The sequence below is a fragment of the Rhincodon typus genome, chromosome 6 (assembly GCF_021869965.1).
Source record: "Rhincodon typus isolate 14 chromosome 6, sRhiTyp1.1, whole genome shotgun sequence".
NCBI classification, from domain to species: Eukaryota; Metazoa; Chordata; class Chondrichthyes; order Orectolobiformes; family Rhincodontidae; genus Rhincodon; species Rhincodon typus.
This window is the reverse complement of record NC_063337.1, coordinates 94805976-94832633: the sequence shown is the minus strand read 5'-3', so window position 1 is coordinate 94832633 and position 26658 is coordinate 94805976. Positions and strand designations below refer to the sequence as shown.

The window sequence follows — 26658 nt, the reverse complement described above, 5'->3', positions numbered from 1 at the left end:
GCTCTTCCGATCTGTTGGGAATGCAAAACTAGTGATAACAAATCAGGCCGTGCGTTCTCTAGCTAGCCAACTGGCTTTCTGATAAATAAATCAATTAGGGAATCCTGGCTGGGATGCCATGAGAAGTTGAGGATTTGACGGAATTCAGTGCAGATCACAGAGTTTGCAGGGGCCAGATATGTACCAACACGGAGCCCAGGGATTTGGGAAAGCATGAGCTGGTGCTGCCCCCTTCAGGTCTTGAAGCTTCTTTTCCAGTAATGGTCAGGACGCTAGGGCAGATAAGCAAGCCTCCAGCTGTGGTACTTCTTCCTTCACCATTTACTAGGCTAGGGCCATGCAAAGTGAGTTGGCTGTTCCCCTGGGAAGTTACAGTGTACTTCAAGAGTTGTTTGTCGACTTAGTGCCTCATGGTGAAGTGAGGGAAGATGAAATACCTAAATACCAAGCAGTCATTCAGCAGGCTTGGTTCCAAATCATTTTGGCAAAAGCAACTGCGGCCAAATTTGTTGTAAGAACATAAGAAATTGTTCCAAGAGAAGGCCATTCAGCCACTCTCGTAGCGATAGATCAGGAAAGATGGGAGGAGACTGTAGTGTTCCATGGAAGCAGACATAACCTGGTTGAGCTGAATAATCCTTTTCTGGGCTATACATAAAGTACAAGAAGGTTATGTTGGAGTTAAATAATACACTAATTCAGGCTCAGCTTGAGTATTGCAACGAATTCTGGTCTCCACACTTTCAGATGAATATGGAAGTGAATAGAGTGAAGAAAAGATTCACAAGAATTGTTTCAGGAATGAGGAATTTCAACAACAAAGATAGATCAGAGAAGCTGGGACTTCTCTGCTTGAAGAAGAGAAGGCTGAGTGGAGATCTGATTGAAGCAATCAAAAGCTAACAGAGTGAATAGGAAGAAAATGCTCTCACTTGTGAGAGAATCGAGAACAGGACGGCATAAAGTAATCAGGGAAAGAAGCAAAATAGCACTAGGAACGTCTTTTACACACAACGAGTGGTTAGGATCTGGAGTGCACTGTACGAGAGTGTGGCGGATACAGATTCAGCAAGGCACTCCAAAAGGAATTAGGCAATTGCTTGAAGAATAATTACAACAATGCCGGCTGCTTGAAAGCTCTTAACAAATGAGTCCCCCTCGACATAACTTGCAACTATCACTTGTACATGCCGTAAAAAAAACCACTCCTTCTCACGAAACCGTCTTTTTTAAAGTTCAAACTTTTCTCTGCAGGTAGGTCAGGCTTTCCAGGAGTAAAGGGCTATCAAGGCATCCCGGGTGACCCAGGGATGCCAGGAAAAGATGGACAACCCGGATTACCAGGACAGCCAGGTAAGGGATAAAACAGAAGCAACAATGCAAGGTACAGAAATGAACTTAATAAATGGATACTGGAAAAACAGCCAAAAATACTTTTCTAATTTCTTGCTTCCTGCTTCTCTCTCAACAAGACATCAGAAATCTTGTAGCCATTTGCTGTCCTTAAGAGTTTTTGTCATTGAAGTTTTGAATGAATAGTGTTGACTAAATTGTTATAAGTTATAGTTTGGGTGGGACAGAACTGAGTAGAACCATTTCTATAGGTCTTGCACAGCCTCAAAATGCTTTAGGTTCAATCAAATACTTCTGAGGTATAATCACTGTTGTACTATGGGAAATTCCATGGGCAACTTCTGTACAACAGGATCCCAGAAAGAACAATGCAATCGTGGCTAGACTGTCTGTTTTAACAAGGCGGGCTGACAGATAAATGTTGATCAGGACATCAGGGAGAATGTCCCTGCTCCTCAGATAATTTTGTGGAATATTTTACATTCCTTTGCAAGGACAGACTGGTAGCAAATTTAACATCACATTTCAACTTCAGGTGATGTCCTCTTGTGTCAGAAATGAAGTAATTGTGCGTATTTAAGCACAATGTGTGGAGCCCTGCCTGGCAAGAGCTTCAAAAAGCAAAGATCCCTCTGCAATAGCTCTACGCTAGTAGTTATGTACAGATTAAAGATGCCAATGTGGAGCAATTGAAAACCCTGCCTCCATTGGAAAGCTAGTGAGATATGGCCTCCCAATTTAAAACTACCTTTAGCTAACCCCACTGTCATACAGTCATTTATAAGGACGTTTAGGAGCGTTTATGAGGTGGTTAAAGGATGTTTCTGGGGTCATATACAGGATGTTCCTTTACTCTCAGTATGAATTCCTATCTCCATGGACATGTGATCACTGGCTTATGACACCTGATTCTTTGGCGCTAACCTTGACTAGCTGAAACATTAATGAACCACATGCCCCACTATCACAACCATTTAATACTTGCTGGAAATATCCAATGACAGTAACATGTCTTAAATATTGACAGCATGTAATTCCAGTCAATTGGAAAGACCACAAAGTTGAAAAAGCTCCTCACTTCATTATGTAATGGACCCGATCAGAGCTTCCCACAAAATATTTTAAGAAAGTAGCCCAGATCCTAACTTTTTCTTACTTTAAAGACAGATGTAAAGTATGTGTTCCAGATGTGATACGATTGGTCAAACTACTCGATGTTAAGACAAACACAATTTATTTAAACACTGTCGTTAAAATACACCCAAAGAAAGAGGAATTTGGAATAACTTAACTCTTTCTGGAAAACTTAACAGAATAATAGATACAGTACTTATTAGTAATTAACTGCTCCAATATAGTTATATCCTATAAACACACCCTTGGCAAAAAAGGAAAATTCAGACGCAGTTTCTCACATGCAGTTCTCCAATCCAGGAGGAAATAAACATCAAGAGAAAATTCAGAGAGAGTAGCAGCCAGGAGACATTCCCTGAAACTTCCAACTCTGTTGAGACCCCAATAACTTCTGATGCTACTTAGAAAAACCAAAACCCAGAAATCCGGATCTGTGAGAGCTGGCCACACCCTTTCAGGCTGTATTAAGAAGAACTCAAGGCCTCCCAAGCTGTTTACAATACCCCAGACTGCTCAGTACCTCTGCCTTACAACCTCTCTTCAAACAAAAGGGACAAAATAACCTTTAAAGTCACAGCACCGTCACAATTTCATGTTCTTTGCAGTTTACTTGATCTCATTCAGGGCAGAACAAGGGACCTCACATCTTCCTTACTGATAAGGGAAAGAGTATTTTATAGGATTTCTTCTCCAGCCTCCCCTGGTGAAAATGTGTGCGCCTGGCTGTTAACCATCAACCATGACTTTGATAATCTGCATCCTTTAGAGGAATAGCCTATCCAGACTCAAACCTGTACATGAGTTTGGGTTTACAGGACTGCGTATTAACCATATCACAGTAACAGAAAGCAGAGGGTAAACGTGAGAGAGAAAGTGGTGACGATTAATGGAACAATAAAACTAACAGTAGCAATGTCACTCCTATTTCCCCCTAGGTCCAGCGGGAGATCCAGGAAGACCGGGAGAACCAGGAATCACGGGTACTCCGGGACAGAAAGGAACAATTGGGGAAATGGGCCTGCCAGGTAACCTCACTAAACAATGAAATCTCTCCAAAGACTGAAGCAAGCGTCTTAATCTTCCTGCGATTTTGCATCTGTTCGTCATTCTTTCCAAGGAAATCAAAGACAGGGCCGGCATTCCTACAGCCCCTTTCACAATCTCGGGACATCTATGAACACTTCGCGCCCTATGAAATATCTTTGCCGTGCGGCTAACGTGGCAGCCAATTTGTGAACAGAAGTATCCCGCAGACAGCAACATGGTAATAAACAGCTGCTGAATTTGCAGGAGTAACTCCCTGACTCGGCAGACTCAGAGGGAGCAACATTTTAGAAAAGGGTGACAATTGGTTGGCAAACAGCTCTGATTGGTTAAGCTTTTGCCGTGGGTAATGCACCAGGGGCACTACAGATTGTAGGCTTTTGTCTAATTCAAAGGAGGCACAATGACAAATCATGCCCCTCTTTCCTACAGAATGCAGGGCCCTGCACATGAACGTATATAGCTTAGAGCAAGCGTAAATGAGCCACATTGCAAGCCCAGCTGATCATTTTAAACTAGCTGTTTGTATAATTTCTGGCACATCTGGGAGAGCTACACACCATACCCTTGCTGACTCCCTCCTACCGTCACTCACCTGTACCTGAGTTTATGGAAGAAGCTTGGATCTTGGGCAGGTACAGTACCAGCAGAGGCCAGAGGTGTTGCCAGGTAATGACGAGCAGCCATCCTCTGGCTAACAATTCCCAGCAGATGAGGTTTTTGTGGCTCCTAGAGCACTGCTGACCAATGATTACAGAAAAGAGGAATGACACAAGACTCTCAATATCTCTCTCCAGCTGGTGGACAAGATCCCCATCACCGGAATTAAATATCATCCCATGTTTAAAGCCATAGAATCCCTACAGTGCAGAAATAGGCCATTCAACCCAACAAGTCAACCTCTGAATAGCATCCCACTCAATCCCTGTAACTAATCCATCTAGCCTGCATGTCCCTGGATTCAATGGGCAAGATAGCATGGCCAATCCAAATACCCATGCATCTTTAGACGGTGGGAGGAAACCCACCCAGACACAGGGAGAACATGCAAGGACCACACAGACAGTCGCCCAAGGCTGGAATTGAACCAGATCCCTGGCACTGCAAGGCAGTAGTGCTACCCATTGAGCCACCATGCCACACAATTTGACAAACCTATTTGAGTTTTTTTTTGAGGTAGTAAACAAGCAGGATTCAATAGATTGAACTAGTGGATCTATTATATTTGGGTTTTTAAAAAAACATTCCGTGACATGCCACACTACAGGTTACTGCACAAAACAAACACTCACAACATTAGTAGGATTGGAGATTGGTTCATAAGCAGAAAACAAAGAATGTGGATAAACATTTGTGAGTTTGGCAGGCTGAAACTATGGGGGTAATGTAAGGATCCTTGGCCTTCAGCTATGTATAATCTGCATTAATGCGTTACATGGGGCAAGTGTAATGTATCTAGTTGGGCCAATGACCCAAAGCTAAGTATAAAGAAAGCTATGAGGAGGCCACAAAGAAGCCATGAAAGGATTTGGATAGGTTAAAGGAGTGTGAAAGAATATGGCAAATGGGCTATAACAGAGTCATAGAGTCATACAGCACGGAAACAGACCTTTCGGTCCAACCAGTCCATGCCGAACATAATCCCAAACTAAACTAGTCCCACCTGCCTGCTCCTGGCCCATATCCCTCCAAACCTTTGTTATTCATGTACTTATCCAAATGTGCTTTAAACATTGCAACTGTGCCCACATCCACCATTTCCTCAGGAAGTTCACTCCACACATGAACCACCCTCTGTGTAAAAAAAAATTGCCCCTCATGTCTCTTTTAAATCTCTCCCCTTTCACCTAGAAAATGTGCCCCTGGTCTTGAAATCCCCCATCCTAGAGGAAAGAAGCTTACCATTAACCTTACCTATATACCTCAAGATTTTATAAATTTCTTTAAGGTCACATCTCAACCTTCTATGCTTCAGTGAAAAAAAATTCCAGTCTATCCAGCCTTTCTGAAGAACTCAAACCTTCCATACCAAATAAGAAAACAAAAGAACTGCAGATGCTGTAAATCAGGAACAAAAACAGAAGTTGCTGGAAAAGCTCAGCAGGTCTGGCAGCATCTGTGAAGAAAAAATATCAGAGTTAACGTTTCGGGTCAGGTGACGCTTCCTCAGAACTTCCGGACCTGAAACGTTAACTCTGATTTTTTCTTCACAGATGCTGCCAGATCTGCTGAGCTTTTCCAGCAACTTCTGTTTTTCTTCCACACCCAGTCTGGTAAATCTTTCCTGAACTCTCTTCAGCTTAATAACATCCTTCCAAAACTGGGCGACCAGAATTGGACATAGTTTTGCAGAAGAGGCCTCACCAATATCTGTACAACTTCAACATGACATCCCAACTCCTATATTCAAAGGACTGAGTAATGAAGTCAAGCTTGCTAAATGCCTTTTTAACCACCCTGTCTATATGTGATGCAAACTTCAAAGAATTATATATCCGCACCCCTATGTCCCTCTGTTCTGCAACAATACTCAAGGCCCTATCATTAATTTTATAAGTTCCACCCATGTTGTACCAAAATGCAATACCTCACATTTATCCAGATTGAAATCCATCTGCCATTTTTCAGTCCATTGACCCATTTGATCAAGATTTCTTTGTAATTTTAGAAAATCTAATGTGGAAATATGTGAGGTTATCCACATTTGTAGGGATTAGAGACTGAGCAAACTTGGAGACAGAGACTTGGAAACCTTTATATGAATCAGAGACGGTTAATTTGCAGATACAGTATTTAATCAGTGAAACAAATGAGCTTTTACTACAATAGATTTGAGAATATGAGAAAATAAATTGTATCAAAAGTATACAGGGTCCTGTTATGACCACACTGGAGCTTTATGTAGAGGTTTGGCCCTTACTTTCTGTAGATTCCTGTGATTAGGAAATTGTTCTACAAGCAGAGAGCTGGTAAAATAGGCCCAAATTCACTGAACTATGGAAGAATAAGAAATTGTCCTGTTAAAATATGTAAAATTCTTGAAAGACTTCACAGATCAGAAACTGTTTCCCTTGGTCAGAGAGATTACAATACATGATCACAGTTTAAGGATAAAGAGTCAAACATGTCAGAAGGAATTTCTTCACTCAAAGGGTTATGAACCTTTGGAATTCTCTACCCCCAGAGAGGACTGTGGAGACCAGTCATTGACTATATTTAAAACAGAGCTTAATTTCACATGCACCGAGGAATAGAGGACAATGGAGTGAGGACAAAGATCAGCTGTGATATTGAATGGCAGAGCAGGCTCAAGGGGCTGAATAGCCTACTCCTGCTCTTATTTCTTATTTTTTGATGTTCTCATTTTTACGTTCTCGTTGTTCTATTTTCAGCCTTCTTTCCCCTAGAGAGTTCTGACTTAGGCTTTAATCCTGCAAACACAATTAGGCAAGACATTGTGTCAGGATTTGAATCCTTGAGCGTAATCTCAATGGGCCACCCATGTCATTAGTGCCATTCCATTGCACTTCAATGAAACCAGTGGGAGAATCCTTCTGAGAACAAAGGATGTTATTTGTTTGAAGAATGTTTTGGCAACCATTGGAAATTTTAAGCCGGGATTGGATTGCATCATTGACCCTACAATGAGAAAGTCACTAAATCTCACATTTCATTTCTCAGGTCCCCTTGGGCCCCCCGGTGCCCCAGGTGAGCCAGGACAGACAGGGATGCCTGGTTATACAGGGCGGCCTGGTGACAAAGGTGAAAAGGGCAGCCCAGGAGTACCAGGAATTGGAGTTCCAGGTGATCCAGGACCAAAGGTAACCACCTGTGCTGCTACCCCAGTGGCAGACCACCCCCCACCCCCACCTCCTTTAGTGATTATGAGCTCCTTTCTGTCTCCTTCTCTGGTCTGATCCTGAGGTGTCACTGCAGCAAGCTGCATGGGGATCTTGAGGAATCATGCCAGCGAGTTACTCTGAAATTGTGAGGCATTGCTCCAGCGAGTAGCATTGGGATCCAGTGTGGTTCCACACGGCTTACCTGGAAAACAAAAGTCAGTTGGGGCCCATTTTGCCTCAGGAGCCAGGGCTGACATGGACCTGACCAGAGCACTCCCCTGTCAGATTCCTAAAAAAAAACAATGTTAATTAAAGGGTCAAAAAATTGGTGAATTGTGTGGCAGAACACTTGGCCATTCAGCCACTGGGCTTGTTGCTGGCTGTTTGAAAGAGCCATCCAATTAATCTCACTCCCCTACCCTTCCCCCAAAGCCATACAAATTATTCCTTCTTATGTATTTCTTGAATTGAAGGTTATTTTTCAATGTGATTTAATTGCTCTTCCAGGTAGCGCACTCTGGATTACAACAACTCCCTTGCCAATTATCTCAAATCAATGTTCTTCTGGTTATTGACATTCATTCGTGCCAATTGCTTCTCCTTATCAACTCCATCAAACCCTCTGATTTTGAACATTTCAATTAAGTTTCTTTTTCCCTTTCTCTGCTGTAAGGTGAGCATTTCCAACATCTCCAGCCTCTCTGTGTGACTGATATCCCTCGATCTTGCACTGTGATTGATTGGAAAGTTGAAATAAATGGTGCCGCTTATATCAGACAATGGTAATGGTGTTTATTGATCGGATCTGATTGTGTGTGTTGACGATTTAGGGAGATCCTGGTCTATCGGGCTTCCCAGGTGACCCTGGCCTGAAGGGTGAGTCCGGTTTTCCGGGTTTGCCGGGAACACTGGGTCCGCCAGGACCGAAGGGAGATTTAGGTTCTCCAGGAATCCCAGGTACGGTGCCGAGATTATTTCTGACCTGTTTCAGTTCTCTGAATGAACAGGAACAACTGAATACATTTATATGATCATTCTCCAGGTAACCCAGGGCTCCCAGGAAGAAAAGGCAACATTGGCCTCCCAGGTGAACCAGGTTTCTCAGGCATTCCAGGAGAGCCAGGTACAGCTAAGTACTGATTCCTCCTAAATTATTGATTTTGCCTTTTTTTTTGTAAATGCTCAGTGATTTATAACATATATGCAGGTAATCTGGCCCTCCCTCTGTCATGGTGTCTATTCCGCACATGAGCAACACCCTAAGCTCTCTTTCCCATTTGCTCCCGTTTCTTTTATTTATTTGATGGGATATGGGCATCGTTAGCAAGACTAGGATTTATTACCCATCCCTAATTACCCTTGAAAGAATCAGGTTGAGCTGCCTTCTTGAAGCTTTGTAGTCTGTGTGGTGTAGGAACACTCACAATGCTGTTAGACAATGCATATTTACCTTGATGTGCATTCACCAAATTAAATGTTGCTCTTTATTTCTGCTTTTTAAACATCATATGAACTGTGCACGTGTAAATAAAGGATGACTTGGAGATGGGGTACCGGCCACTGTGGAGTTATTCTAACAGTATAATTCTGTAACTCAACTTTTGACTCCTCAAAGCCTCGCCATGAATGCATTTCAAATTTGGTGTTGGATAACGTGGGAGTGGTGCACAATTCCTAAACAAAAGTGGTCGTAAAGCAGAATAACCCAGGAATACACCCATTCCTGATTACTATCTAAGGACCCCAATTGTTTTGGAATTCATGCATTGAAATGTAAACTTTAGCTTGGTATCAATGACCTTTTTATATGCCGACCAGCAATCAGTCCTAGGGGTGTCCATCGGGCACAGTGTCATGAACTTGATGTCCATCGCCCACGTGGTTTTCAGAAAGTCTATTGGTCTGAGAGAGGATTGGAGGGCGAACACTAGGAAATTCATTTTTCAGATCTCACGCATAATCCAATTTGTCCTTATGCCATTTAACAAATAACAGAAATGACTGCTGTTCAAGAAGTGTATGGAAAGCAATTTAGGAATACCCAACAATGCCTAAGCTTCTCTCCAAATAGCAATTTTCAGTTTTGTTGATCTTTTTAATGTTTTTTTTTTGTGATAGGTCCCCCTGGTCCTTCAGGAATCCCAGGACTGCAAGGAGAGAAAGGCTTAAGGGGTCTTGATGGAATCCCAGGAGCAATTGGTGAAAAGGGAAATCAAGGTACGTACGTCTGGTGCCCAGGGGTGAACATTGAGGCTTAGGGTCCTTATCAAATTCCGAATAAAAGCTAACAATTTGAACAACTATACATAAAAGTTTTGTCGGATTTATGGGTATGTCTGGCTTTTGGAGACTTTGAAAAAGCAGTAGAGGTGGACAAATTTCTCTGTGCTGGATACTCTACTGGATTCTCAGTGAATCATCTCTATAACAGAAACACCAGTTTACGTGTCAAGAAACATTGAAGAGTGCTTTCATTTATATTGTTCAAGCTAACATGTTTCTGTCCTTTTTGTAAATTATCTAGGTATCCCAGGAAGAGATATGCCAGGGTCTCCGGGTCCACCAGGACCTAAAGGTAAAGTTGCCTCTTCTTAAAAAGTGGCTTCATTTCCACCTCTCTATCTGTCCTCCTTTGAGACAATCCTTACTACCTACTGTTGTTATTTACATGTAGTTGCCATGCTGACGTTTAAAGGTTTAATGCTGTCTTTTTGCATGCCATTCAACATCTTACTTTCCTACCCAGAATGTTTTAGCCTTATGTTTGAATCAGGCAATGGCTAAATTTGAATCCTATTGGTACAAAGGATGATGACTGTACCATTACAGCAACTCACCCAGGCTCCTTCTTCAGCACCTTCCAAACCTCCACCTCTACTACCTAAAACAACAAGGGCAGCAAATGTTGAACGTTCCCAGGGCAACTCCTTCCTGTGGACTAGTCACACAATGGTCTGACATAGTCATGCTCATAGAATCATATAATTCCTAGTGTGGAAACAGGCTATTCAGCCCATTGAGTCCACATCAACCCTCCAAACAGCATCCCACCACCCACCACCCTATCCCTGTAACCCTATGTTTCTTCTGGCTAACCCACCTAGCCTGCACATCCCTGAACACAATGGGCAATTTAGCATGGCCAATCCACCCTAACCTGCACATCTTTGGACTGTAGGAGGAAACCAGAGCACCTGGAGGAAACCCATGCAGATATGGTGAGAACATGCAAACTCCACACAGACAGTAGCCTGAGGGTGGAATTGAACCAGGGGTCCTGGTGCTGTGAGGCAGCAGTGCTAACCACTGAGCCACCGTGCTACCCCCATAATTTACAATGTTCCAGACACCACCAACACGATCCCTGGCTGCATCCTGTCTCATGGGCAGGACAGACCCCACCAAAGGTAGCAGCACTGTGCTCAATATTGACTCCAGACCCCATGGAATCCATGACATCAGGTCAAACATGGGCAAGGAAGTCTCCTGCTCCTTACTACCTACTACCCTCTCCTCAGCTGCTGAATCTGCGTTGCCTTCCTCAGGGAAAGAACTCCCCGTCTCTCTGAGTGGTCCTCCAGGAGAATCTTGAGGGAGGGCTCACTAAAGTGTGCTTTTTGCCTGGTCCCTGACGTCTCTAGGAATGGGTGAGGGGAGTGAGCGCCCAGATGTTATAGCCTGCACAGTCCCAACAGGCTACGGGACATCCCGCTCATAAAATTTACCACTTTATCGACACGAGGATGTAATGAAATGAGGAGAATGTAATCACATGGAAAAACCCAACCTGCCCCTGAACAGAAGTTTCTCCTGTTTTTAAGCCCTCCTCCTGAAAGAAGAAAACTCCACCTAGTGTTGAACTGAAGTCAGTACAGGAACTTTTATTCTTTCAGCAATTAGTTATTGTGCTTCCATAATTGCCCTTGGGAAAGTGGTGGTGAACTGCCTTCTTAAGCTGCTACAGTCCATATAATGGATAGCCACCATGCTGTTGGGAAGTTTTCAAGGATTTTGGCTGAGTGACTGTGAAGGAACATAGTTCCAAGTCAGGATGGTGTGTGAACACACGTTAGAACTGATCACAGTCTATCACAAGCCAACAAAGTTCATCCACTGAGGGGCTTGTCTTGTGACGAGAGACTGAGCAGTTCAGGCCTACGCTCTCTAGAGCTTAGAAGAAGGACAGGGAACCGACTTCAGGTATAGAAGATGCTAAAGAGGATTGACGAAGTAAACGTGGAGGGGATAGTTCCTCATGTGAGGCGATCTAGAATGAGAGGTCATAGGTTTAGGGTAAGGGGGTAGCAGGTTTAAAACAGAGATGAGGAGAAATTACTTCTCTCAAAGGGTCCTGAATCTGTTGAATTCACTATCCCACAGTGCAGTGGATACCGGGACACTGAATACATTTAAGAAGGAGATAGACAGATTTTTAATTAGTAATAGGTTAAAGGGTTACGGGGAGCAGGCAGGAAAGTTGAGGCCGTGATTAGAACCCAGCAATAATCATATCAAATGGCACAGCAGGATTGAAGGGCTGAAATGCCTCCTCCTGTTCCTGGATCATATGCTCTTATTCAGTAATCAGATCTATCGAGAGACTATTCTACAACAAACAGCACATCGATTTTATTTGGAAAGAGTCTCTTAAACTACAGCAAACAGAATTCAATAGTGAAAGCAACAACTTTTCCCAATAAAAGCAGTGTTATATCTCCAGCAAATTACAGCCCAATTGTTTAGGCAGGTGGTGCCCTATCTAAATTAAATAGTGAGATTCATCAAACACCTCCTTGGTTTTGAGAAGAATGGGGCCCCTAGATGCAGATGGAATTCCTCACTTTATGGTTTTGTGGCTGTGGGATTGAACATGACTCAGGTTCTTTCCAAATGTGATAGAACTGGGAGTTATGTAGCCTGGATCCAGCTAACAGTGTGTTCTTCCACAGGTTTGAAGGGTGACTCTGGTTTACCGGGATTCCCAGGCTCACCTGGAGTTCCAGGTATTAAAGGAGACCAAGGATTCCCAGGCCCTAAAGGCCATCAGGGCATTCAAGGTCCACCAGGACCCCCGAACGTGGCTCTGGAGGGGCCAAAAGGTGAAAAAGGAAATGTGGGTGAAGTTGGCCATCCAGGTAAGTTGCCTGATGTTAGACATTGACTGCAGATATGCTATGATCATGAATTGTTAGAATCACATTAACTTCCGGCTCCTCATGGAACATCATGACACAGTACAGGCCATTCGGCCCATTGTGGCTCTTAGAGTTGTCCAATTCATCCCACCTCTCTGTTCCAAAGCTCCATAACTGTTTTCCTTTATTTACCCAATTTCCTTTTGAAAGTTATCGCGGCATCTGCTTCCACCGCTCTTTCAGGGAGCTCATTCCAAAGCATAACAACTCACTGCACAACAAAAACAAATTCTCTTCATCTCCTTTCCGGATTTCATGACAAATAATTTGTATCTCCATTTTCTGGTTGCTGACCCACCTGCTAATGGAAACAATTTCTCTTTACGACAAACAAAAGCAGTCTCATAATTGGCATGAATATTAAACATAACTATCCAGGAATTATAATGTTGTAATTCTATGTATTACTATTTTCTTATCATTTTCTTCAGATGCCTGTAAAAGATCTCATGACAATTTTTGAATAAGAGCAGGGTGTTGTCCCCAGAGTCCTGCCTAATTTATGTGACACCATCAAACGTTAATTGGTCATGTTTTCTCGTTGCTGAACCAATTGGCTATTTGTTTCTGTAAAAGGATTGCATTTAGTTAGCATTCTACATGACCACAAGTCTTCCTAAAGTACTCCAACAGTCGGTTTCACCACAGTTAGCACCCTTGAACTGCAAAGAGACAGTGGCCAGATGTCAACCAAGGGATCGTGATGTTAATTAAGGGACAAATACTTTTCCAAAAAAAAACCGAAAGAACTGTGGAGCCGGAAATCAGAAACAGAAACTGCTGGAAAAACTCAGCAGGTCTGGCACCATCTGCGGAGAGAAAGCAGAGTTAATGTTTCGGGTCCAGTCACCTTTCTTCTGAACTGACGGAAGTTTGGAAAATGTTGGTATTTTGCAGAAGTTGGGAAAGGGCAAGAGTAAACAATGAGTGGAAATAGAGCCCATAGAGAGAGAAAACCAGAAAATATTTTTTTCAGGTCAACTCTTCCTTCATTCCTCTGTAATTGCCCTAATTTAAATTGAGGACACTGGTTTAAGACCGGGGTTGCTCCTCCTCAAACTGAATGTAAAATTCTACTATTTTGTGATTGTTACCCCCCAAGAGGATCCTTAACTACAAGATCTGTTATTAATCCTACCTCATTACACATTACTGTATCTAAAATAGCTTGTTCCCAGGTAGGAACTGCAATGAGCTGCTCTAAAAAATAATTCATGGTGTACTCTAGAAATCTCCATGTCGCCATTGGCCATTAGCTTGTCCAGTAATTATGCAGATTAAACTCACCCATGACAATTATAGTGTCCTTTTTACACGTCTCCATTTTCTGTCAATTTTATACTTTACCTTTCAGTGAGGCAGCTCTTCAGCAGTCTGGAGACAACTCCTATCATTACTTCTTGCCTCGCTGTTGCCTTTTTCCACCAAAACTCCATAATATGATCTATTGCAACAATGTCACTCCTCACCCCTGGCCTAATTATGTTCTTCATTAACAAAGCTCCACCACCTCCTTTTCCTTTGCATCTATTCTCCTGGAATATCAAATACCCACCATGTAGCCATTTCGCCATAATAGCAATTAAGTCATATTTAAGTCACTGGATGTACAGTTCTCACAAACTGGACATTATTATATTCTGTTAACAAGGCCTAACTTCTCTAATCAAGGTACTATGCATGTGTTATTGGCATTTAAAGGAAAAGAAAGGCTAAATATCTTAAATCTGCAGTTTGTCCATCCATCTTCTCAAATCTTGCCATATCTTAAAAATTCTACTTAAGGATGCAGGAGGGACAAGACAGTTATGGAAGAGGTCGGTGATAAATTTTTTATTTTGTAAAATATAGGAGGATTCAACACGGCAAATGGTGAGTCTCTCAATAGGTATAGATTTTTTAAAAATGTTTTGGCAATGCACTTCACAATATGGGACAAAGAGAAAACCATCTTTCACTTCATAGATATGGCAGCTAGATTTAGCCAATCCACAATAATATATAGCAAAAGAGAAAAGTCTATTGTGGAAAAACTAATACAGAAATGGAAATGGAGTGAGTCATGAGCTGAATCCCTCTCTCACTGACAATGGGTGAGAGAGGGATGTAGGTGAGGCCTGAAATTTTCCAACAATGAACTTAAGGAAATGTGTGTGGAAATATGAATAATGTGATAATAAACCCAGCAGCAGCAGAAAGTCTTTTAGTAAGGCACTGAACGAAAGAAAACATGCAATGATAGATGAGATGCTTCATAGGATTCTAGGAGAGCAACTAATATTTAAATGACAGCCCATGAGAAAAATTCACAGCAAATGGCTGGAAGTTACAATCCATATCGATTGGTTTTTGGGGAGAACTGTAAACATTTTTTTGGTAATGAATTATGATCTTGGTAAGGGACTACAATTAGCTCCACTTTTTCTGTGCACTTGAATACACTGCATGTACAGAAAGGGGTATTAATTAAGGCTGAAGCTTTAGAGAAAACTCGACAAGCCTTACAATATTATATAAGGCCATCAGAAATAAATGTTATTCAGGGGTCATGGTAGATTACCAGAGAGACAGGCAAAAATAGTGGAAAGGTTCAGCTAAGGCTATAGGAAGTGATGGAAAAATGGTAATTTTACAGTGTGGCAATGAAACAGGCTGCAAACCTCAATGCTAATCAGCACTGATTACACACTTATAGAATCTGAAAAAAGTCATAGAAAGTACTGAGGTCCCATACACTTTACTTACTCATGTCGGACAGTCATGAGGAGCAGATTATGGCAGATTAAGGACTAATTGAAAATAGATAACATGATATAGAAACACAATTTGCCCTAAAGAACAATGAAACATTGACACATATGCTTAAAGAATGGAAGAATGCTAGGGTTTGTTCAGAAGGTAATTAATAAGTGTTGATGTTTGAACTTTAATACCTTCTCTTTTACAGGGGCCCCGGGAATTCCAGGAGGTCCTGGAGCTCCAGGATTGGATGGAACCAAAGGTGACAAAGGAGATAAAGGTACCCCAGGACCCCAGGGCTTTCCAGGACCAAAGGGAGAGCAGGGAATCCAGGGGTCTCCTGTAAGTTAGATTACTGTGCAGAATATGCAATCTATTCACTGCTCTTCATTCTTACACTCAAGGGGAAGCTGGATATACTAATTAAGGGAATAGAAGGATATGCTAATAGGATGGGATGAAGAAGAATGAATTGAATTGAATTGAATTAGCTTCATTGTCACATGTACTCAAATCAGTACAGTGAAAAGTCTGTGCGTTGCTACTTACAGAGCCATCTTAGGTACAAAGGTACCTAGGTACCGCTTCTTCAGTTACAAAAGCTTAGAAAATAGAGAAATTAAAAGTCAAACATTGCAGAAATAAAAGTTCAGAACAACGATCGTCCAATCCAGACCATGCTGGCACCTAGCCTCCAGTCTGCACCAGGCCTTGGCTCCAGACTACACTGGACTTCACCTTGAGGTTCATGAGGGTTGGAGATCACTCTGGAATCCCCTCGAGATGTGGAGACCGTGCTGAGACCATCCCAGGCCGAAGACCACCATATACCATCGGAAGACTGCTGGGCCAGGCCAAGAAGATGGCATGCCATGCCAGGATGCTGTGACACCAGGCCGGGGAGAGGAAATTTGTGTGGAGCATAAACATAAGGTTGAACCAGTTGGGTGGAATGGCTTGTTCCTGAGTTGTAGACTGAATATAATTTTATCCATTAAATTTAACGGAAGGGTAATCAATTGCTGAGAACTCTTTGGCCAAATTCCAAACTTTCCACATTGTCAGATAGATGCAGCTACAACACTAGCATCTAGATGATAATGTGGAAACCTGGCTGGCTATGTCCTATTTACAAAGCACAAGACAAATCCAATCCAAACAATTACCAAACCATCAACCTCCTCTCAATCATTAGCAAAGTGATGTAAGAATTTGTTTCGCAGTGCGATCAAGTGCCAATTACTCAGCAACAATCTGTTCACTGATGCTTAGCTTGGGTTCTGCCAGGGCCGTTTAGTTCCTGACTTCATTACAGCCTTAATATTCAAGATTATACAATATTCAATAACTTACTTGTTCACAAATTTATTGTACAACGATTTCTTGTATCAGAACATTGTTGCAAGAGTTTCTGCAGAGTAGTGATCTAGGTCTACCCATCTGCATCTCCTTCATCAGTGACCTTTCCTCCGTCATAAAGTCAGAAGTGAGGATGTTTGCTGATGATCGCACAATGTTCAACACCCTTCACAACTCTGCAAATACAGAAGCAGTCAATGTGCATCTTCAGCAAGATCTAGATTCAGCCTGATGAGTGGCAAATGGCATTTGTGTCACACAGGTCCCAGGCTATGACACTCTCCAACAAGAGAGAATCTAACTATCTCTCCTTGTTTTTATTTGCACTCTGATGGCTGAATACCCCAACATGGTGATTACCATTGACCAGAAACTGAACATGGCTAGCCATATAAATACAGTGTCTACAGAATCGGGCCAGAGGCTGGGAATTCTGCAGCTAGGAACTTGCCTCCTGACTCCTCCATGCCAGTTCACTATCTATAATGCACAAGGAATGGAATGGAATTTGATGCAATACTCCCGACTTTTCTGAATGAGACAAGCTGATAAACTAGTCAGTGTGATACCACTGATGGAGTGGATCAGTCAGGATATATTTTACTGGAGGGACAGGTTTGAGGGGCTGAAAATCCAACAGAATTTCTACAATAGAGATAACAAGGTGTAGAGCTGGATGAACACAGCAGGCCAAGCAGCATCAGAGGAGCAGGAAGGCTGACGTTTCGGGCCTAGACCCTTCTTCAGAATTTCTACAATATAGGATGTTAAAACTAAAAAGATTGATGAAAGTAGTGATTTACAATTAAAAGCCATAAAACAGATGTTGATTAGTTTTATTCTAAATGTTTAAAGATGGATATTCTTTCCCCACAGGGAGTTGCTGGTTACCCAGGTGTTCCAGGACTGAAGGGTGAATCAGGATCTCATGGAGTTCCAGGCTTTGTTGGTTTGTTAATAACTCATTCAAATATGGAATTACTAATCTAGTGTCATTAAAGTGTATGTGGTGACAGTGAGTAGAGTTGCATGATATGAGGAAAACAGGTTATAACATACACACCTTGTAAGTATGAGGTGAGGAGGAATGTGGGAAGAAAAGAACTTGCATTCCTATAGCACCTTTCACTGGTCCAGGACATCCAGATAACCTAATAGAGGCACACCCTTTGAAGAGTAATAATAGTTGCAAAGGAAACACATCAGGCAATTTACACACAGCAAGTGCCGTAAGCAATGGGATTCTGACCAGATAATCAGTTTTCATGGCATCAATTGAGACCTTAGTTTGTTTCATCTAAATGATAGCATTCCTGACCCTGCCATAGTGCACCCTATATTTAGTGCTAATCCTGAGACAGTATAATGCTCCCTCAGTGCTAGCCCACCAAAAGTGCAGCACTCCATCATTACTGACCCATTGACAGTGTAGGGGTCTCTCAGTACTGCCCCTCCAACAATACAACAATCCCTAAGTACTGACCCTCTGATATTGCAGCACTTCCTCAGTACTGACCATCAAACAGTGCAGCACTACCTCCAAACTGTGCCTTTGACATTGCAGTGCTCCCTTAGTACTGACCCTCAGGTGAGTGGGATTGTCAGCTTGGACTTTTGTTCTCTCTGGAATGGGGCTTGAATGCATTACTTTCAGAGTCAGAGGCAATTGCAGTATCCACTGAGCCATGGCCAATACTATCCTCAATGGTAGCAGGTATGAATACTTATCTGGAATCTGTGCTCCCAGTTTGAGGTATTATATGCCAAAAGCACAGACTGTGATTCCCTTCTTGGGTCTAGAATTGAGGCTGACAGGATTTGAAGTTCTGGATGGCCAGCAATGATTTCATCGGTTGCATTCCTGACTGCTAGTGCATTATGCATGGAACCATCACATTCTGAATTATGGTGTGGTCATCAGTAGGTCCTGCAGGATTGACCTCTGACCTCCCACATCATAACATCACATCAGAGAAACCAGAGCAATAACTGCTGACAGAGACCCTGCCCTTTATCAAACTCTCTCCACTTAAAACTGGAGTCCCTCATCACCAGTATTACCTTGATACACCTCTTCTGCAGCCTCTCTAATACCTTAACATCCTACCCATTGCCCTTCGTTTGCATCAAATTATTGGTGCTAATGGTTTGCTCTTTCTAATGCCCCTCAGATCTCATCATTGCTGATTGCTTGAGACACCAGAGCAGAAGATTCTCTGCAAAGCCTTGCAGAAGGATCGTACAGATTGCATAGGGACTAGCTGATTTCCCACAGCTCTGAAATTCCTCCCTTGAACTCCCACAGCTGCTCTGATACAACACATCACTGATAAACATCTTTAATTGTCAGACTACCTTCAATTATGGGGTAAAGTTTACAAAGCAAATTCTGACAAGAAGGTTAAGAGGTGACTTAATAGAGACATACAAGATGATCAGAGGATTAGATAGGGTGGACAGTGGGAACCTTTTTCCTCGGATGGTGATGGCTAGCACGAGAGGACATAGCTTTAAATTGAGGGGTGATAGATATAGGACAGATGTCAGAGGTAGGTTCTTCACTCAAAGAGTAGTAAGGGCGTGGAATGCCCTGCCTGCAAAAGTAGTAGACTCGCCAACTTTAAGGGCATTTAAATGGTCATTGGATAAACATATGGATGATAATGGAATAGTTTAGGTTAGATGGGCTTCAGATTGGTTTCACAGGTCGGTGCAACATCGAGGGCCGAAGGGCCTGTACTGCGCTGTAATGGTCTATGTTCTGTGTTCTATGTTCTATGAATCCAACATTTCAAAGTGTTTTGAAGGAAACAATCGTTAATTCATTTAGATTTGTGCATCCACAAGCATAATAGCACAGTTTTTATACTTGAAAACAAACTGGCATTGAGTATTAGTAATACGGAATGATCATGAAGAATGCAAACCAACATTGAAATGAGACAATTTTCATTCGGCCGAGTTATGGAAGTAGTATTCTGATTGATTTAATTGAACATTTAATTTAATTGTACCCAGATTACACTCTCCAAATATATCTGTGCCTCCTGTCTGACTCTGGTGTAGACTCATTGATGGAGATTCACCCACTAATTAGTCAATAATTTAAGCATAAGAGCATACTAATTAGCAGCAGGGTATGTCCCTCAGACTTCAAGCCTGCTCCATCAGTTAATAAGATCATGGCTGATCTGATTACTCCGCAGTCTAACCTACCCCTGATAACCTTTCTCCCCACTACTTATCAAGAATCTATCCACCCCTAACTTTAAAAATATTCAAAGATTCTGCATCCATCACCTTTCAGGAAGAGAATTCCAAAAAACTCTTAACCTCTGTGACAGAAAATTATCCTCACCTCTGTCTTAAATGGGCAGCTTGTTATTTTCAAACAGTGGCTCTTCTTTCCAGATTCTCCCACAAATGGAAACATCCTTTCTACATCCACCCCATTAAGATCCCTTATGTTCCAATTAAAATACCTCTTACCCTTCTAAACTCCAGCAGACATATGTCTACCTTGTCCAACCATTCCTCATAGGACAACTCACACTTTTCCAAGTATTAGTTTAGTAACTTTTCCCTTCCAGAGCATTTACATTCTTCCTGAAATACGGAGACCAGTACTGTGCACAGTATACTAGACGCAGTCTCACCAATGCCCTGCATAACTGAAGCATTTTCATTCTACTTGCCTTAAATAAACAGTCATTTCAATTAACTTTCCTAATTACTTGCTGTGCCTGCACTCTAAACTATGATCCCTTTGCATCTCAGAGTACTGCACTGTCTCACCATTCAAATAATATCCTCTTTAATTCATTGTGCCAAAATGCATAATTTTGCATTTTCCCACATTATAGTCCATTCGCCAGATACTTGACCATTCACTTAGAGTCATCGAGTCATGGAGCTATGCAGCATGGAAACAGACCCTTCAGTCCAACTCATTCATGCTGACCAAATATCCTAAATTAATCTAACCCCATTTGCCAGCATTTGGCCCATATCCCTCTAAACCCTTCCTATTCATATACCCATCCAGATGCCTTTTAAATGTTATAATTGTACCAGCCTCCATACCTCCTCTGGCAACTCATTCCATACATTACCACCCTCTGTGTGAAAAAGTTGCCCCTTACATCCATTTTAAATTTTTCCCCTCTCATTTTAAACCCATACCCTCTAGTTTTAGACTCACCCACACCAGGGAAAAGACCTTGGCTATTTACCCTATCCATGCTCTTCGTGATTTTATAAACTTCAGTAAGGTCACCCCTCGGCCTCCAATGCTCCAGGGAAAATAGCCCCAGTCCATTCAGCTTCTCCCTATAGCTCACCAACCCTCAGATCCCAGCTACATCCTTGTAAGTCTTTTCCGAACCCCTTCAATTTTCACAACATTTTTCCTATAGCAGGGAGACTAGAACTGAATGCAGGATTCCAAAAGTGGCCTAAACAATGTCATGTACAGCCGGAACTTAACGTCAATATCTGTTTATCACCTTCTTATACCCTCCTTACAGCTTAATTGCTGATCAATCTTTATGTCATTAGGCAAATTTGACAGCCATAACTGTGGTACAGCCATAACACTGATCCCTGTGTCATCACATTTTGCCAACCAGAAAATGATCCCTTATTTCTCCCCTCTGCTCATTGTTAGCTAGCCAGTCTTCTATCCTAGATAATATATTATCCCTTGTGCCATCAACTTTTATTTCCTGCAATGACCATGAGCCCATAAGACCATAAGACATAGGAGCAGAAATTAGGCCATTCGGCCCATCAAATCTGTTCCACCATTCAATCATGGCTGATAAGTTCCTCAACCCCATTCTTCTGCTTTCTCCCTGTAGCCCTTGATCCCCTTGATTATCAAGAACCTATCTATCTCAGTCTTAAATGTACTCAATGACCTGGCCTCCACAGCCTTCTGTGGCAGTGAATTCCATAGATGCACTATTCCCTGGCTGAAGAAGCTTCTCCTTATCTCCATTCTAAATGGTCTTCCCTTACTCTAAAGCTGTGCACTTGGGTCCTAGTCTGTCCTACCAATGGAAGCATCTTCCAAACATCCACTCTGTCCAGGCCATTCAGTATTCTGTGCGTTTCAATTAGATTCCCCCTCATCCTTCTAAACTCCAATGAGTATAGTCCCTCATATGTTAAGCTTTCCATTCCTGGGACCATTCTCATGAACCTCTTCTGAAACCGCTCCAGGGCCAGTACATCTTTCCTGAGATATGGGACACAAAACTGCACACAATACTCCAAATGTGGCCTGACCAGAGCTTTATAAAGCCTCAGGGGTACATCCCTGCTTTTATATTCAAGTCCTCTCAACATAAATGCCAACATCGCATTTGCCTTCCTGACTACTGCCTCAACCTGCAAGTTTACCTTGAGAGAATCCTCGACTAGAACTCCCAAGTCTCTTTGGACTTCAGACTTCTGAATTTTCTCCCTATTTAGAAAATAGTCCATGCTTTTATTCTTCTTACCAAAGTGCATGACCTCACACTTTCCCACATTGTACTCCACCTGCCGCTTCTTTGCCTACTCTCCTAACCTGTCCAAATCCTTCTGCAGCCTCCCTACCTCCTCAATACTACCTGTCCCTCAACCTATCTTTGTATCGTCTGCAAACTTAACCAGAATGTCCACAGTTCCTTCATCTAGATCATTAATGTATAAAGTGAAAAGTTGTGACCCCAACACTGACCCTTGCGGAACACCACTTGTCACCGGCTGTCATCCTGAGAAAGAATCTTTTATCCCCACTCTCGGCTTTCTGCCAGACAGCCAATCTTCTATCCGTGCTAGCACCTTGCCTCTAACACCATGGGCCCTTATCTTACTCAGCAGCCTCCTGTGTGGCACCTTATCAAAGGCCTTCTTGAAGTCCAGGTAGATCACATCCATTGGCTCTCCTTGGTCTAACCTGCTTGTTACTTCCTCAAAGAATTCTAGCAGATTTGTCAGGCATGACCTCCCCTTGATGAAACCATGCTGACTTTGCCCTATTTTACTATACACTTCCAAGTATTCAGAAATCTCATCCTTTACAATGGACTCCAAAATCTTACCCACGACCAAGGTCAGGCTAATTGGCCTGTAATTTTCCGTCTTTTGCTTTACTCCCTTTTTAAACAGAGGTGTCACATTAGCTATTTTCCGGTCCTCTGGGACCTTCCCTGACTCTAGCAATTCCTGAAAGATCGCCACTAACATTTCCACTATCTCTTCAGCTATCTCCTTTAGAACTCTGGGGTGTAGTCCATCTGGTCCAGGTGATTTATCCACCTTGAGGCCAATTGGTTTTACTAGCACCTTCTCCTTGGTAATGGCAACCATACTCAGCTCTGCCCCCTGAATCTCTTGAATTTTTGGGATATTACTTGTGTCTTCCACCGTGAAGACGGACGCAAAGTAATTATTCAGTTCCTCAGCTATTTCCTTGTTCCCCACTATTATCTCTCCACCGTCATTTTCCAGTGGTCCAATGTCCACTTTTGCCTCTCTTTTGCCTTTTATATATCTAAAGAAACTCTTACAGTCTTCATTTATATTACTGGCTAGCTTACCATCGTATTTAATCTTCTCTCTCCTTATTTCTTTTGTTGCCCTCTGTTGGTCTTTGTAAGCTTCTCAGTCCTCTGGTTTCCCACCGCCCTGCGCCACATTATATGCTTTCTCTTTTGCTTTTATGCTATCCCTGACTTCCTTAGTCAGCCTTTGATGTGGCACCCAATCAGATGCCTTCCGAAAATCTAAAAGCATTAAATTCACCAGATCCTGCAGCTCACGTTCTTTATTCAAAGAATTGTAATAAATTGGTTCGGAGTGATTTCTCTTTCGCAAAAATATGTTGACTCTAGCTGAAAGCCTTGAATTTTTCTAACTTTCCTGGTATAATGTCTCTATGATATTTCTGACGTTTTCCCTACGACTAATTTTAAGCTAACTGGCCTGTCATTTCCTGCTTTCTCACTCACTGCCTTTCTCTCTCTCATTTCCTCAAATCAGCCCCTTTCAAATAAAGAAATTGTGTTCTCAATAATTGCACTGTTGTTCTATCATGCGACTAGCAGAATGGTAAAAGCTGAACTAGGTGGGATCTTATCTTTTCTTGTCTATTCATTCCTAGATTCCAAATGTCCTGATAGGTGATCTGTGAAAATCCATGATTCCCATCCTCCTCCTCTGACAACAGGATTGGTTTCAATTTCTATTCTCTATTCACTGTTGTAATGCTGGATTGCTGTATAAGTCAAAGAGGACAGTTACCTACATCAAGCGATCTGTCCTGTCAGCCACCTCTCATTTTAGATCAATAACAGGAGATTAGTTTACAGTTGGAAAATATAGATGGAGAATTGTGGTGGGAACCAAGTGAGGGGCAGGACATATTGGAAGGAAAGGGAGCAGGCCAAAGGTAGATCCTTGGGGAACACCAGTGGAAACCGTGTGGGACTGTGAAGGGAAGACATGGCAGGGGATTCTCTGCCTGTTGTTAGACAGATATAAGATCATGTGGCGAAATGCATTGTAAAACAGTTTAACTCCGTGGAATCCTTTCATGTGCTTGATTTCTTTAAAGAATCTTGGATAATTTCTGATTTGAAACTTAATCAATGTAACATGATTTCGACAAATGTCTTTCTAGGAATCAAAGGTGTTTCAGGACTGCCCGGATATCCAGGGCCACAGGGTGATCGAGGACAACCTGGGCCACCAGGTAATTGGACTTGCTCCAATTCCATTTGACTCTCGATCGCCAAGCAGAGAATTGGGAATTGCTCTGAATTTAGGTGTAGTATCTACTTCAGATTATCTCAGGTCGGGTCTTTTTGCTGACCATGTGATGCTTTGTTGACAGGTCTACCCGGTCCTGTTGGTCCACAAGGCCCTCTGCAGGTTGTGAAGGGAGATCCTGGATTTCCTGGTCGCCCAGGAGAAGACGGACCAAAGGGATACCCTGGGTTTCCAGGCATTAAAGGAGACAAGGGTATGCTAATATTCCTCACCATGGGATAAGGAAATCTGGGAAGAATCATTTGCCCTTTGAGTGGGAACTTGGTGAACCTCCTACTCAGTTCACCAGCTGGGCTGTGGACAACATGGGGTTGAACGTGAATACTAGCCTTTTTGATGTGTGCTCCCAATGGATGAGATTCTCTTCTCAGAGCCAAGTCAGAGATCATTCCCATTAGCAAATGAAATGTTCAAAACATTCAATGGCCTTACCCTCCCCTATCTGTGGAAGTTCCTCCAGGTCTATTACTGTCTGAGTGTTCTGCCCTTCTGTATATCTCACTTGGTCAAGGATTGCTTCCAAAGTATGAGAGTATCAATTATTTGTTACTCATTGCAGGTCCAGTAGGTCTAATCGGTGCTCCTGGTGAACCAGGGTCTCCCGGATTTGAGGGGAGGCCTGGACTGAAAGGAGAAATTGGCCCATCTGGTCCAGCAGGTAAGTGGTGGCCACTTGGCCTATTGGTTTATAGGAGGTTGCCAATGAATGAAACAGAACACTTTCCTTTGTACGATCAGCGTGATTCTGGCCTCAGCTCAGGCTCTTGTACGTTGTGGTTTTTAGATGAATGACCAGAAATGCAGATCAAAATTGAGTGTGGCATTGTGGGAAGTCACCACAAGATACCTTTAATTCTGCTACATATTCAGAAATCTCACAGGTAATCAAGTACTGAAACAATAATTTAAACTTTGTTGCATGTAGCAACCGAAATAAGTCTCCTCAAATAAGCAAGTTAAGCCTCATAGCCCAACTTGGCTTTTACTCGATTAACGATGGAATATGGCCAGGATTTCACCAACAGTATGTGTCTCTGGAAACATCCAGGGTTCGTACTTTATGCAGTGTTGTTCTTTGAAGTTCTGCCGCTAAATTGTTCTAGTGTTGGATTCTTATAACTTTTCCCTCTTTCAGGTTTGTGGTGTGGCATTATTGATGATTCAATAAATTCTTTCTTCCCCAACATTGATTACATTTCTGGAGACCTCAAGTTTGTAGCTTGCCTTCTTACCAGAAGTAGCTCTCCTGTTCCTTGTTACATTTGGGGTTAGCTGTCTGTTTAAAACACGGCTTTTCCTGCAATTAACCCTTTTACTTTAGAACATGCATTCTGCAGGCAGACTTAATTGCCCATTTGTCATGAGGCAACAGATTCTGAAGGAGTCGTTATCTTCCCTATCCCAGGAAATGGCTTGTTTATGTTTGTGTTTCTTCCCAGAGATGGTTAATTCGCATGTAACTTTGAATTCTTTTGTAACAGTTTCTTTTTGCCACTTTTATTTCAAGAAACAGTTTATTCTAGAAAGAGGTATTGCTGCTTCTTCCACATAAATTTAAAGTTGTGAAGTTTACCTTATCACAATAGGATGACGGAACACGGCTCTAATCAAAGGACAATCTGTAGAGGTAGTTTACTCTTCTGCTAATACCAGAGTCAATCAGAATGGATCATTCTTATTCATTCAGAATACTGCAAAGATAGTGGGTCAGAAATTTTGCTTTGCTTTGGCAGGTATGATTCCTGATGCAGATTGGTCCTCAATGAAGTGGAAATTCTGGTGATGAAGGCACTCCATTCTCAGCGACAAATAAAATAAAGTCACAAAGTCACCAGTATCCATTCCAATTGAGTTCTGGCAGTGTGATGTTCTCGTTACCTTTCTTTATTCTTTTATGGGATTTGGGTGTTGCCCATCCCAAATTTCCCTTGAACCAAGTGGCTTGCCCCACCATTTCAGATGGCAGTTAAGACCACATCGCTGTGGGTCTGAAGTCACATGTAGGCCACACAAGGTAAAAAAGGCAAAATTTCTTCCTTATAGGACATTAGTCCTATGGGGCTATTAGTCCCTAGAGGAGAGGCAATGGCCTAGTGGTATTATCACTAGACTGTCAATCCAGAGATCTAGGTAATGTTCTGGGGACCTGGGTTCAAAGAGATCGGAAGAGCACA

At 42.3% G+C, this 26658-nt stretch overlaps 1 protein-coding gene across 1 annotated transcript in view; it reads left to right on the top strand.

Annotated features, from left to right (window-relative positions):
• Window positions 1-26658, top strand: part of LOC109918806 (collagen alpha-1(IV) chain-like) — a 93219-nt gene that overhangs the window by 55376 nt on the left and 11185 nt on the right. The window contains exons 24-36 of the mRNA XM_048598416.1: window positions 1255-1353; window positions 3423-3512; window positions 7213-7352; window positions 8204-8330; window positions 8416-8496; window positions 9492-9590; window positions 9898-9948; window positions 12323-12508; window positions 15516-15649; window positions 17543-17615; window positions 24336-24407; window positions 24549-24677; window positions 25044-25142. Coding sequence (XP_048454373.1) covers window positions 1255-1353; window positions 3423-3512; window positions 7213-7352; window positions 8204-8330; window positions 8416-8496; window positions 9492-9590; window positions 9898-9948; window positions 12323-12508; window positions 15516-15649; window positions 17543-17615; window positions 24336-24407; window positions 24549-24677; window positions 25044-25142 — 1380 coding nt within the window. The remainder of the gene's footprint in view (window positions 1-1254; window positions 1354-3422; window positions 3513-7212; window positions 7353-8203; window positions 8331-8415; window positions 8497-9491; window positions 9591-9897; window positions 9949-12322; window positions 12509-15515; window positions 15650-17542; window positions 17616-24335; window positions 24408-24548; window positions 24678-25043; window positions 25143-26658) is intronic.